The sequence below is a fragment of the Trichosurus vulpecula genome, chromosome 7, assembly GCF_011100635.1.
Source record: "Trichosurus vulpecula isolate mTriVul1 chromosome 7, mTriVul1.pri, whole genome shotgun sequence".
Taxonomy (NCBI): Eukaryota; Metazoa; Chordata; class Mammalia; order Diprotodontia; family Phalangeridae; genus Trichosurus; species Trichosurus vulpecula.
This window is the reverse complement of record NC_050579.1, coordinates 263,218,495-263,231,872: the sequence shown is the minus strand read 5'-3', so window position 1 is coordinate 263,231,872 and position 13,378 is coordinate 263,218,495. Positions and strand designations below refer to the sequence as shown.

Here is a 13,378-nt window from a genome sequence, read left to right as displayed (position 1 = left end):
TAATCATCCCCCTCCCCAATTCACCTCCATAGGAACAGGTGCTGGGCTTGAGGGGAAAACTGGTGACCTTCTGTGATCTCTGCCAAATCTGCCTTTCGGATGTGGATTCAGAGATCCAAGAACAAGTGAGACCTTTACTGAAGCTTGGGGGTGGGACATTTCCATTAGGGTAAGAGGAGAAAACATACCAAATGGAAATCACCTCTTTAATGTAGCCTGACCCTTTGTTCTTTATCTCTGGCTTTACCTCTCCCATCAGGCTTTTGTCTTATTAAGTGACCTGCTCCTTATCTTCAGCCCTCAGATGATTTTGGGGGGGCAGGATCATCTGAAGCCTCTCATCTTTCTTCCTGAGGCCACCCTGCAGTCAGAGTTAGCCAGCTTCCTCATGGACCATGTCTTCATCCAGCCAGGAGAGCCAGGCAGTGGTACCAGAGTAGAGCTGGGGCTGTGGTGGGAAGAACTCTAAGGTCTGGGGTTAGATCATAGAGCCAGAAGAATATGGCTTTTATTTTACTTGTTTCCTCTTGGTACTCTGGCTTAGATACTAAAGATGCAGAAGAGGAACAGGCACAGATTGAACAGCTGCACCAACGGCGTCGTCTTTTGGCTGGATTCTGTAAGCTGTTGCTCTACGGGGTTCTGGAAATGGAAGCAGCCTCGGATATCTTCAAGCACTACAGCAAGGTATGGAATAGGACTAATTATGGAGGGGGATAGAAACAGTTGAGCATAGAAACATCTTCAGGTACTGCAAGGTATTGAGAAGAAGGCATAGAACAAATTAGAGTAAGAGCTAAGAGAACAAAAGTAGAAAAAACAAAGAGGGGAGATTGGGAAGTGGTGGTCCAGAGAAGAGAGTCTGTTCTTTTGTCCAGAACTTTCTTGATCTTGACCTAGGAAAGGAAGGAGACTGGATGGGTAAATTTTGAGAGGAGAGAGAGGATTCAATGAGATACAGAATTTAGCTCCATGTGCCCCTCCAAAATCTGTCTCCATTTGGTGAGGCTACTAGTACTCACTGTGAAGCCTCTGTGATGTCTGGAGAATGTAGAGATCTAGAGAGAGATGGACTTTCCATTCTTACTTATATTTTCCTTTAGCATTATTTCTTTTGAAACTTCTGTTGGAATTATTTCTTTATATTTGGTGTTTTTTTCCACCCTGACTAAAGAGAATAAGAAATTGTCAGTAGAAAGGGGAAAACTGTCTCTGTGTTTCTCCGCTCAGTTCTACAACGACTATGGTGATATCATCAAGGAAATGCTAACACGGTCAAGACAGATCAACCGAAAACAGTGTTCTCAAACCCTGTTGCTTAGCCTTAAACAGGTATTCTACTTTCTTCTCAGGGCCCCCAGTCTGATCGCATCTCTTCTTCAGAGCCTCTACATATTTCTGCCCAACCTTTAACAATTATATATTAAATTATTCAAGGACAGGAAATTTGCCTCATTTCTTTTGAATGTTCCATATCATTTAGTATGAGGTACCCAGTAAATGCATATAGATTCACTAAGTACATGCCATCCCTACTCCCATGTAACTTTCCCTTCCTGCTTAGAGCTTGGGAGTCCTAGAGATAAGGTAGGGGTGATTTCCTTCTTTTCTGCCCAGTTTTCATTTCCCCAGCCTCTGTCACAGTGGACAGTGTTTCTCAACTTAGTTATTGCCATTGGGTTAGGATAAAGGATCTGCCTTCCTGAGGGGCTGAGCAGAGGTGTGGGAGAGCTGCTGTGCTATCATGGAAGCAGTCCTGGATTTGAATTTAGAAGATCTAGTTCCAACTGTTTTATTATGACTTTGAGGAAATCATTTAACTGCTCTGCACCTGTTTGCTCAATAAGATGGTAAAGAGTATAATGAGATGTCTATGAAAGTACTTTGTACATAACATGAATCCTTATTTTTTTCTGCCTTGCACTGTTCTTCCCCTTTCCAAATGCACCGCCACTGCTGGGGAACAGTTGTACACGGAGCTGTTGCAGGAGCATGGGCCACAGGGCCTGGATAGTCTTCCAGCCTTCATGGAGATGAGGGATCTGGCCCGGAGGTTTGCCTTGAGCTTTGGACCTCAGCAGCTGCAGAACCGGGACCTTATTGTCATGCTTCACAAGTGAGGATGCTATGACATATTGGCCGGGGAGAGAGGTGGGATTTGGGTGTCCAGGACTTGAACACAGATTGTAGAAGGTTAGGAGAAGTAGGAAAATAAGAATCATCCTGAGTACAAGTTGGAGGAATTGTTGGGCTTTGGGGAATAAGCTGGGCTTTATGTACAAGATACATTGGTCCTTGGAGGGATGTGAGAAATGACGACCCTCCTAAGATAATTTTCTCCCTATCAAGAGATGGCATCAAGTTTTCCCTGGCAGAGTTGCCTCCAGCTGGCTCCTCAAATCAGCCTCCCAATTTGGCATTTTTGGAGCTGCTTGAAGAATTTTCACCTCGTCTTTTCCACCAGGATAAGCAGCTCCTGTAAGTTACTGCCAGGAATATGAAGCAGGAGTGTTTATAGGAGAATGGAGTCAAAGGGACATTGGTAACTCAAACCCCCTTTCCCTTTTTCTCCTGTGTCAGGCTATCCTACTTGCAAAAGTACCTGCACCAGGTCCCACAGCCATCTAGCCATTCGTGGAGCCCAGTCATATCCTACTGCCGTTCCCTCAGCTCACAAGAAAATGGTGCTGAGACCAGCCCCCAGGGAAACCCCCAGCCCAAGAGGAGGCGCATGGAAGGTAAAGACCCTTTGCACACCTCAATCCCTTCCCTTTTCTCCATTGGATGAGCAACCGACAAATACTGCTAGTTCTCTTGGTAGTTGCTCACTTCATCACTTGTTTGAGTTAAATAAAGGAATTCCAAACTGATAGGAACAAAAACCCCAGATGATCATAAAACCAAACTCAGTCAGTAACAGTTATTTATTAAATGCCTATTTGTCAAGCATTATACTAAGCGCTCGAGATACACAGAAATGTAAAAGGAGCTCGCAGTCTTACAGTGGGGGAAACAACATGCAAATAACCGTGTACAAACAAGCTACGTACAGGATAAATAGGGAACATTGTTGTTGTGTTCTCCTTCATTTCCGAAGAGGACCATGGCGTCAGGGAAATGATGACTTGACTTGCAGTTGACTTGGATTTGAGTGAGGGAGGGCTGTGCAAGGTTTTAAGAGGAATTAGGAAAAGCATTTTGTAGAAGATGAAATTTTAGCTGGGATTCGAAGGAAGCTAGGGAAACCTAGAGGTAGATATGAAGAAGGAGAGTGTTCCTGGAATGATGACAGTGAAAATGCCTAGAATTTGGAGATGGAGTGTCTTGTTCAGGGAACAAGAAGGAGACCATTGTCACTGGATCAAGGGAGGCAGGTTTGAGGTCTAAGAAGAGTGGAAAAGAATGTGTGTGTGTTGGGGGGGGGCATGGATTATGAAGGGCTTTGAACACCAGAAGAGGCTAAAGGTTATAGGGGTTTTATGGAGTTTATTTAGTAGGGGAATGATGTGGTCAGACCTTTGATTTAGGAAGATCTTAATGGAGGACTGGAGTGGGGAGAGACTTGTGGCAGGTGAATCATCAGGCTATTACTGTAGGCCTAGTGATGAGGGCCTGCATCAGAGTAGTGTCTGTGTTAAGAGGAGGCATATGAAGAGATGTTAGGTAAAGTCGCCAGGCTTGGGCAACAGATTGCATATAGGATGAGAGACAGTGAGGAGTTGAGGTTGCCAGACTAGAAGACTGGGAGGATGGTTATAAGGGTAACCTCAATAGTAATAAGAAAATTTGGAAGGGAAAATAATGAGTTCAGTTTTGGACATGTTGAGCTTAAGATGTCTGATGTCTAATAGGCAGCTGGAGATGAGAGGCCAGAAGTCATTGGAGAGGTTAAGATTGGATGAGATTCATTAGCTTAGAGATGATAATTGAATCCATGGGAGCGAATCTCCAAATGAAATAGTTCAGAAGAGAAGAGAAAAGGCCGGGACAGAGTCCTGGGAGACACCCGCTCTTAGTAGTTGTGACTTGGATGAAGATTGAGCAAAAAAGACTGAGAAGAAGCAGTGAGTTAAGAGGAGAGCCGGGAGAATGGAGAGAGAATGATAATGATTGACATTTATGTAGTCCCAACATAGATAGTCAATCAGCAACTTTTGCTGGGGTAAGGTTCCTAGAAAACGGGATGAAAATAAAAAACACAAATGTTGACATATTGAACCTATGGGAAATGGGGGGGAGGTTCCCATAATTACCCAAAACTGTAATCTTTCACTGGAGATTGCTGAAAATATACTTTTCTGGATAAAATTCTTTATAATAAAATCTGATAATATTACTTTTCCTAACACAGTAACCATGAAATAACCCATAAAATACAGCGCACAAAATAAAATTGGTAACATGCAAAAAATTTTTTCTTGCTAGTAATTCCGTAGGATTCTGTGACCTTTTGTACTCAATTAAAAAAAATGATTTCAGATAATATTTACTTTTCACAACATATGAAATCTACAGTACCACAAATACTGTAATGCAAATAAAATTCTTAACACTAAAACAATTTTTAATCTTAATCTTACCTTCTACCGTGTTAGATGGAGGTGTGAGGGTGTTGTACCATATACCATGCTGCTGTAAACCTCTCTACTTTGGTCACTTTCTGAAAAACCAAGCGATAGGTTGTTGGTACTTAGTCGTTGCTTTTGGAAGACACTGAGATTGTTGGGATCTCAACATCATCTTAGAGCCCAAAGGACTTGCACTATGCTTTGGGAGCATAATTTCAACACAAAACTTGCGTTTTCAAGGCAAACAGTGAAAATATACAACAACCTTTACAACAGAAGGGTAAACAAGACCAATGAAACACCAGTTGCTCCACAAACTTGTATGTATCTTGCTTCTCATTTTTTTCTAGGGCACATAGTCTCAAATGTGTATGGTTGCCAACATGAAAGTGAAAATGAGATTTACTAACAAAATCACAAATACTTGAAGTGGCAGAAGTTAAACATGTGAATGTTGAAAATTTACTATAATAATTATGTTCCAAATCTTAACTGAAGAATTATCCTCAGTCACTTTTTAGTCAGAAATGAAGGGGATAGATTCCACTTGAGAAAGAAATGGCCTAAGAGTCAGGAGACCTAGAGGGTTCAGTTTGTCTCCTAATCTTTGCCTAGGTATTTCTCCTCTCTAGGCCTTAATTTCTTTATAAAATGAAGAAGTTTGGTTGGGTCTCTAAAATCCCTCCCGGCTTTAAATTCTGTGATGCTGATTATTTATTGAAGGCCTTCTGTGTGTGAACCATTGTACTGGGTCCTTTGAGAGATTCAAAACGAGTAATATATGAAAGGTAGTTAATTGTGCTAGGCTACAGATGAGGGCTAGATGAGTAATAGAAGTAATAATTTAAGAGTTGATGAATTCTGAATTCCCTTACCTAATCATAATCTATCATTCTAATTTTCCTTCTGCTCATCACCTCTTCATCTTTACCTGTTCTTCATCCTTACCTCTAATCCTTCCCCTAACTCAGTTCTTTCTTAGGCCATCAGGCAATAAATGTCAGTCAGGCAACAAACTCTTATAAGTCACCTATGTGCCAGGCACTGTGTTAAACACTAGGGATACAAGGAAAGGGAAAAAAAAAGACAAAACCCTGTCCCCGTTATCAAGGATCTAACAGTCCAATGGGGATGAAGACAACTATGTACAAACTAGATGTGTACAGGATAAATTTGAAATAGTGAGTGCTTAACACATTCTTTTAATTCATTCATATCTCTGACAGGAGGCAAGGAGAGGTATATTTTACCATCATCCTCTGAATCCAGATATTTTTTCTTCCCATTTGGAATATGAGCTACTTGAAGTCAAGAACTAAAAAAGCCCTTAAGGCTAAATATACTTCCACAATCCCACTTCAGTTAGCACTTCATCCTATCCCTGGTGATGTGAATGAAATCATTCCTAAGTCCCAGAAGTTGTCTTTCCCTTAGTCCCTATGTCAAACCTTGTCCTGGGCAAAAATAAACTTTGACAAGCCTTGAGAAAGTTTAAGCGATTGGTATACAAGGCCTCTGGGCTAGAAGTTGGTGTGTTTGTCTGTCTTTACAGCCACTTCCAAGCAAGGTCAAGAGCATTTCTGCCCATCTCAGGAACAGAGCCTACTTCTAAGCAGTGTCCCACAGACTCCTGCATTCACCTCTACAACTGTGAAAGGGAATTATTCCCTTTGTAGACAAAAGGATGAAGAAGAGGACTCTGCATCAGAGTTTACCCAAAGGTGAGGACTAGGGAGAGGGCTTAAGTCTTGGTCTCAGTTTCTGTGTCTTGCTATTTGTCTAACCTTTTTTATGAGTTTTTCTCTCTTGATCCCACAATTATCCTGTACTGTTGTTCTCACTTTAATTTTCTTTTTATTTTGCCTGTTCAGTTTTTGTCTTTCAGACCTTCTTCACCATCTCACAAATCCATTTATCTTCTCCCCAAATTTACACTGATCTTTTTTTTGTAATTTTTTAAATTTTACACTTAAATACAAAATAAGAAAAGGAAAAAAAAAACACTGCCATGTACACAGCAGACCATAAGAGAGGATTCAATATAAAACAATAAATTTCCATTTCAAGAAAACATGCATAATAAACACTACACATTGTTTTCAAAGCAACCCAGCTTTTCTTTCTTTTTATTTTTTATAAATTAATTTATTTTTAGTTTTCAACATTCGTTTCCATAAGTTTTAAATTTTCTCTGCCTCCCTCACCTCCACCCTCCCCAAGATGGCATGCAATCCAATATAGGCTCTACATAGTCATTCTTATTAAACATATTTTCACATTATTCATGTTGTATAGGAGAATTAGAACAAATGGGAAGAACCATGAGAAGAAAAAACAAAACTAAACAAAAAAGAGCAAATAGTATGCTTTGATCTGTATTCAGACTCTACATTTCTTTCTCTGCATGTGGATAGCATTTTCCATCATGAGTCTTTTGGAGTTGTTTTAGGTCCATGCATTGCTGAGAAGAGTTAAGTCTGTCAAAGTCAGTCATTGCTGTTGCTGTGAACAATGTTCTCCTGGTTCTGCTCACTTCACTCAGCATCAGTTCATATAAATCTTTCTAGGTTTTTCTGAAGTCTGCCTGCTCACATTTCTTATGGCATGATAGTATTCCATTACATTCATATACCACAACTTGTTCAGCCATTTCCCCAATTGATGGGCATCCCCACAGTTTCCAGTTCTTGGCCACCACAAAAAGAGCTGCTCTAAGTATTTTTGTCTCTTAGTCTTTTTGTGGGCTCTTTATCCAGTCATATTTTTTAACTGTAGGGATCCCCACCACAGCTCTGTGCTAGGCCCTCTCCTCTTCTCTTTCTGTACTGTTTCACTCTGCAGAAAATTCTCAGATTTATTTATCTAGTCCTAGCCGTCTACCTCACCAGCAGTCTCTCATCTTAAACTGGGATGTCCCACAAACATATTAAACTCAATATCTTCAAAATAGGACTCATTATCTTTCTCCTCCAAAATGTTCTCTTCCCAACTTTCCTATTACTGTCAAGGGCTCTACCATTCTACCTAGTCACCCAGGCTTATCCTCAACTCATTCACGCTAACCCCCATATTTAATCTGTTGCCGAGTCCTGTTCTTTTTTCTTCACATTTCTCCTATATGTCCCTCTCTTTCCAGTCAGTTGCCACTCTGGTGCGTGCCTTCACCTTACTCTTGGACTATTATAGTAGCCTGCTGCTTGGATTTCCTCAAATCTCTTTCCACTCTAGGCCATCCACCACTCAGTTGTCAGTGATCTTCCTAAAGCCCAAGTTTGACCATGTCCCCTATTCATTCAGCTTCACTTGTTCCCTAATTCCTCTAGTATCAGACATAAAATCCTAAATTAGTTTATTAAAGCCCTCAATAACCTGGCTCCTTCCTACCTTTTCAGTCTTCTTACTCCTTATACCTCCACGTACTCTTTGATCCAGAGACACTGGCCTCCTTGCTCTTCCTTGAATTAGACACTCCCATCTCCTGCCTCCAGGCATTTTTATTTGCTGTCCCCCATGCCTGGAACTCTCTCTCTCTCCCCGCACTTCCCTGGTTTCCTTCAGTTCTTACCCAGAATCCTCCTTTCTGCAGGAAGAATTTCCCAATTCCTGTCAAGAGAGGTCAAGAAAGATAGTACTAGACAATTTATCCTGTCTTGTTTGTATGTAGTTGTTTACATGTTGGTGCAAATCAAATGTTTAAATATCTTTCTTCCTTTGAGACCCAGCTCAGATATCATTGCCTTCTCCATGGAGCATCCAGGGTGTGCTAAAAGTGATTCTGTCAGTCTTTACTACTGTCCTCTTGTTTAACATCTTGTACTCACACATCACGTTTTAACTTGTATAATGGTTATTTATATAGCTATCTTGTCCTACCTCAAGACTACTAGCTCCTTGAAGGTGGGGATTAAGACATTTTCTTCTGTTTTATCCTCATTGTCTAAAACAGTTCGTTGCACATAGTAGGTGCTTAATAAGTGGTTTTTTTTTTTAATTCCTTCAATATCTCTGTCCATATAGCCAGCCATCCTTTGGTTCCCAGAAGCCCAAACACTCATACCCAGAGGATTTCCACCGCACTGTCCATAGCCACTATGGACCTGGTCTGGGCAATAAGCTAACCCGGTTAGTATCTCCTTCTCTTACTCTACCATCTTCAAACCTTTTATCTTCCCATTGTGAAAGAACTTTCTTCATATCCTACCCTTTTATGTAACCTCTACCAGACTCAGTCTTATGGAGGAGGAGGAGGATGATGAGATAGTAATACAAGAGTCAAGTGAAGAGGAAACAGGGGAATGGGAAGATACAGATAAGGTAAGTGGGGGAAAGAAAGAAAATGAACTTATTCTAGTTCTTCCTTACTGTTTATAAATACATTCCCCTAACTCCTACCGCTCCCACCACCTGACTGCTACTTTGGGAATTTGAGAAAGTCAGGAGAGGGACAGGGGCAGAAAATGAGGAGGTTAATGTTCTGGGGTGGTTTTTACCTGCTTAATAAGGGTACTTGGGTGGCTGGAGAGAATTGGAGCACTCATCCCTCTCTGCCTCTGGCAGCAGTCTCTTTGTCTGCCACATCCCAAGATTCTTCTTCCCCTCCTCCCCTCTCCCGATCCCAGGTTACTCAGCTCACTACAGGCTCCTCATTTCCTCCCATGCTTTTTTCCTTCCTTGTTACTTTAAGAAGGAGAAAGAAGTTGGCTGGATCGAAGGAGGAATAATCATAGGATAACAGATTCATAATTTGAAGCAACCTCAGAAACAATCTAATCCAACCAATAATTTTTAGATGAGAAAATTGAAGGCCAGGGTGGTTAGGGGGGTTCCCCCATTTCACACAGGTAGTAAGTATCATAGGTGGATTTTGAATCCATGTCCTCGACCAGTCGGAGGTCTTCTTTCCTAAAGAGAACTGGAAGGGATAGAAAGTGAAGGATTGGAAGTTTGAAAACAAAAATGAAGAATAAGAACGTCTGCAATGTCTTCTTCCCTGAAAATCTTTTGTGAGAAACTCTTCATCTGTCTGGGATAAGGGAGTGCCACTCTGGCTTGGGATAAGCTTTAGGAGGCTCACTCAGAGAAGATAAAAGCTTGCCCCTTTTCATTAACTATCATTGAACCGGCAGGAGCCATTGGCTCCCTTTATAGCTGGGAGAACAGGCACAGAGTGAGTTGTCTACATAAAGGGAAGTTGTGGAAGTGGGAAGGATACCCTTCAAACTTTTAACTTTACTCTTTCCAGTATCCAAGCTCTCAATCTTCCTTCAAACATGCGAGAGACCTCTTTGACTCTGCAGAAGTAGATGGTGATGTGAGTATACATAGGAGCAGCTATGAGAGCAAGGGAAACAGGCAGTAGGGGTGACAACACATGGGAGGTCTTCAGGTCATAGAACATATTTTAGAGACAGTAAGGTAAAAATCAAAAGCCCCACTCTCATGTTATCTTTGGATGTTTGGAATTAGGATTGTAGGTGGGGGAGGAGGGCTGCCATCAAACTGATATGGAAGAAGATTGAATTATCTGCTTGTCTCTTTATTTTATGGTTTCTTTTCCTTGTTGTCTTCCTAGGATTTCTGACACCACACTGTGCCTTCTTCAAGCTAATTGTTCAATCATCACTATGGCCAATTGGAATATAAAAAATGGGGTCCAAAGCCATGCCAGTCACTGAGGAAAAATAAAAGAGGAGCTTTTACTTGTCGTCTTCTCCCAATTTTATCTTACATTTTCTTTCCTCCCTGTGATTTTTGGATTGGAGAAGCCATGACTTTCCTCCTGGTGCATGTTTAACCAGGGCTTTGTCTCACCTATTACTGAGGTTTACGTTCCCCCACACAATAATTTGGGAGAGGAGAGTCCATCCTCATATTTTTGAAGAGGTATACTACATTTCTATGGGAAAGTTATCTTCATTTCCCTATGTTTGTGGAGATATCTCCTAGCCTTTTCTGTGCATCTTTTGGTGCTTGTTAGCTTAATAAAGGTTGTTGGAAATCAAAATTGGTGTCTGGGAGTATGACTTGTAAGGGTTATACTGCTGGGTAGAAGAAGGTCCCTTTTCCCTTAAGATTCTGTAGAGAATTCAAGGGCAGTGTCTTGTGCACTGATTAATACCTGTTGACTGAATGATGTTGAAGAGTTCTTCGTCACCAAATGCTTTGAAAGTTATTAAACTTGAGAAGTTTTAAGGTGAGTAGGAAGACAAGGAGAGGCACCACGACTATATTGGCTAGGTTGCAGAGATGATATGTAGGGCAAGTGGATTCTTGTGGAATTTTTCTTATAAATTACCTTGATGGGTAGCCACCTATTTCACTTATGCTCAAAGCCAGCCCTCTTACAGGTCAGCTTGTTCTGAAGTCCTCCTACCTATGCTGAGGTATCCCTCTTCTCCAAGGATAATCTCTCATTCTTCTCTCCTTTTATTTTTTTTCTATCAGTCAAATTTATATTTCTCTTGGAAGATACAAAATAATTGAATCTTGGCATCTGGAGAATCTCAGAAATCCTCTTTCCAATCTTCCACCATCTTTTTACCCTCTTTCAGGGTCTTTTTTAATACCAATAGTGAATAGGACAATGTGCTATATTACTTAGGCAGCCCATTCCATTGGGAGGCAGTTCTCATTAAATCATTTGACCCAAAATCTGCTTCCTTGTAACTTCCTATTGGTCTGGGTTCTGCCCTTTGTACCTACACGGAATAAGTCTGTTTCCTCTTCTGTGACAGCTATTAAAATATTTTAAGGGAGCTATTATTTCTCCACTTCATCTTTTTTTTCTCTGAGCAGAACACATTAGTTCCTGTAGACACTCTTACCTAGTTTGTCATTGTCCCTAAAAATATGACTCCCGAAGGAGATGACAGCAATGTGTCATAAGGATCATTATGACGAGCTAGGATTTATAACAGGAATGCAGGGCTGGTTTAGTATTTAGGAAAACTATCAGTATAATTGACCAAATCAATAACTAAATCAACAGAAATCATAACAGTACATGCAGAAAAAGCCTTTGACAAAATATAGCACCTATTTCTGAGTATAGGAATAAATGGAGCTTACCTTAAAATGAGAAGTAATATTTATCTAAAACCAACAGCAAGCATTATTTGTAATGGGGGGTAAGCTGGAAGCCTTTCCCATATAATCAAGGGTGCCCATTATCACCTATAGTATTTAATATTGTACTAAAATTGTTAGCTATAGCAATAAGAGAAGAAAAAGAAAGGATTAGAATAGGCAATGAAGAAATAAAGCTATCACTCTTTGCAGATGATACGATGTTATACTCAGAAAATCCTAGAGAATCAACTAAAAAACTACTGGAAATTATTAACAACTTTAGCAAAGTTGCAGGATACAAAATAAGTCACATAAAGCATTAGCATTTATATATATTACCAATAAATCCATTAGCAAGAGATAGAGAAATTCCATTCAAAATAGTTGTAGGCAATATAAAATACTTTGGAATGTACCTGCCAAGACAAGTGCAGGAACTATAAAAGAACACAAGTATAAAACACTTTTCACACAAAGTTATATCTAAACAAATGGAAAAATATTAGTTGCTCATGGGCAGGCTGAGCCAATATAATAAAGATGACAATTCCACCTAAATTAGACTATTCAGTGCCATACCAATCAAATGATCAAAAATGAAAAAGTTCATCTGGAAGAACAAAAGCTCACGGATATCAAGAGAATCAATGAAAAAAAAATGTGAAAGAAGGTTGTCTAGCCATACCAGATCTCTCAAAACTGTATCATAAAGGAGTAATTATCAAAACATTCTGGTACTGGCTAAGAAATAGAGTGGTGAATCAGTGGAATGGATTAGGTACAAATTGCATTATAGACATGATCATAGTAATCTAGTATGTGATAAAGCCCCCAAATCCAAACTTTTGGAACAAAAACTCATTATTTGACAAAAACTGTTGGGAAAACTGGAAAACAGTATGGCAGAAAGTAGGTATAGACCAGCATCTCACACCATATATCCAGATAAGGTCAAAATGGGTACATGATTTACACATAAAAGATGATACAATAAGCAAATTAAGAGAGCGTGGAGTAGTTGATCTGTCAGATTTATGGCTAAGGGAAGAATTTAGGACCAAAGGAGATATAGAGAGCATTATAAAATATAAAACAAATTTGATTATATAAAATTAAAAAGTTTTTGCACATATAAAACCAATGCAAGAAAAATTATAAATTTTTCCTTATAGGTATTATAGATATTTCCTTATAGAAAATCAGAAAATGGGGAAAAATCAGCATCTCTGATAAAGGTCTCATTTCTCAATACATAGAGAACTGAGTCAAATTTATAAAAATGCAAGTCATTCCCCAATTGATAAACGATCAAAAGATATGAACAGGCAGTTTTTAGACAAATCAAAGCCCTCTATAGTCATATGAAAAAATGCTCTAAGTCACTATTGATCAATGCAAATTAAAACAACTCTGAGGTACCACCTCATTCCTGTCAGAGTGGCTAATAGCACCAAAAAGGAAAATGTTGGAGTTTGGAAAGGATGTGGGAAAATTGGGACACTAATACATTGTTGGTGGAGTTTTGAACTGATCCAACCATTCAGGAAAGCAATTTGAAACTATGCCCAAAGGGCTATAAAACTGTATACCCTTTGATCCGGCAATACCACTGATAGGTCTATATCCCAAAGACATCCAAAAAAAGGGAAAAGGGTCTATTAGTACAGAAATATTTATAGCAGCTCTTTTTGTGGTGGCTAAGAATTAGAAAACAAAGGCATTCCCATCAACTTGGGAATGGC

At 39.9% G+C, this 13,378-nt stretch overlaps 1 protein-coding gene across 1 annotated transcript in view; it reads left to right on the top strand.

The window, feature by feature from the left end:
* Positions 1-10,502, top strand: part of STAG3 (stromal antigen 3) — a 42,120-nt gene extending 31,618 nt beyond the window's left edge. The window contains exons 21-32 of the mRNA XM_036768833.1: positions 33-125; positions 260-428; positions 554-687; positions 1,231-1,332; positions 1,968-2,116; positions 2,350-2,478; positions 2,581-2,738; positions 6,121-6,289; positions 8,586-8,690; positions 8,792-8,882; positions 9,811-9,879; positions 10,141-10,502. Of these exons, the coding sequence (XP_036624728.1) occupies positions 33-125; positions 260-428; positions 554-687; positions 1,231-1,332; positions 1,968-2,116; positions 2,350-2,478; positions 2,581-2,738; positions 6,121-6,289; positions 8,586-8,690; positions 8,792-8,882; positions 9,811-9,879; positions 10,141-10,149 (1,377 nt within the window). The 3' untranslated portion in view covers positions 10,150-10,502. The remainder of the gene's footprint in view (positions 1-32; positions 126-259; positions 429-553; positions 688-1,230; positions 1,333-1,967; positions 2,117-2,349; positions 2,479-2,580; positions 2,739-6,120; positions 6,290-8,585; positions 8,691-8,791; positions 8,883-9,810; positions 9,880-10,140) is intronic.
* The last annotated feature ends 2,876 nt before the right edge of the window (positions 10,503-13,378 follow it).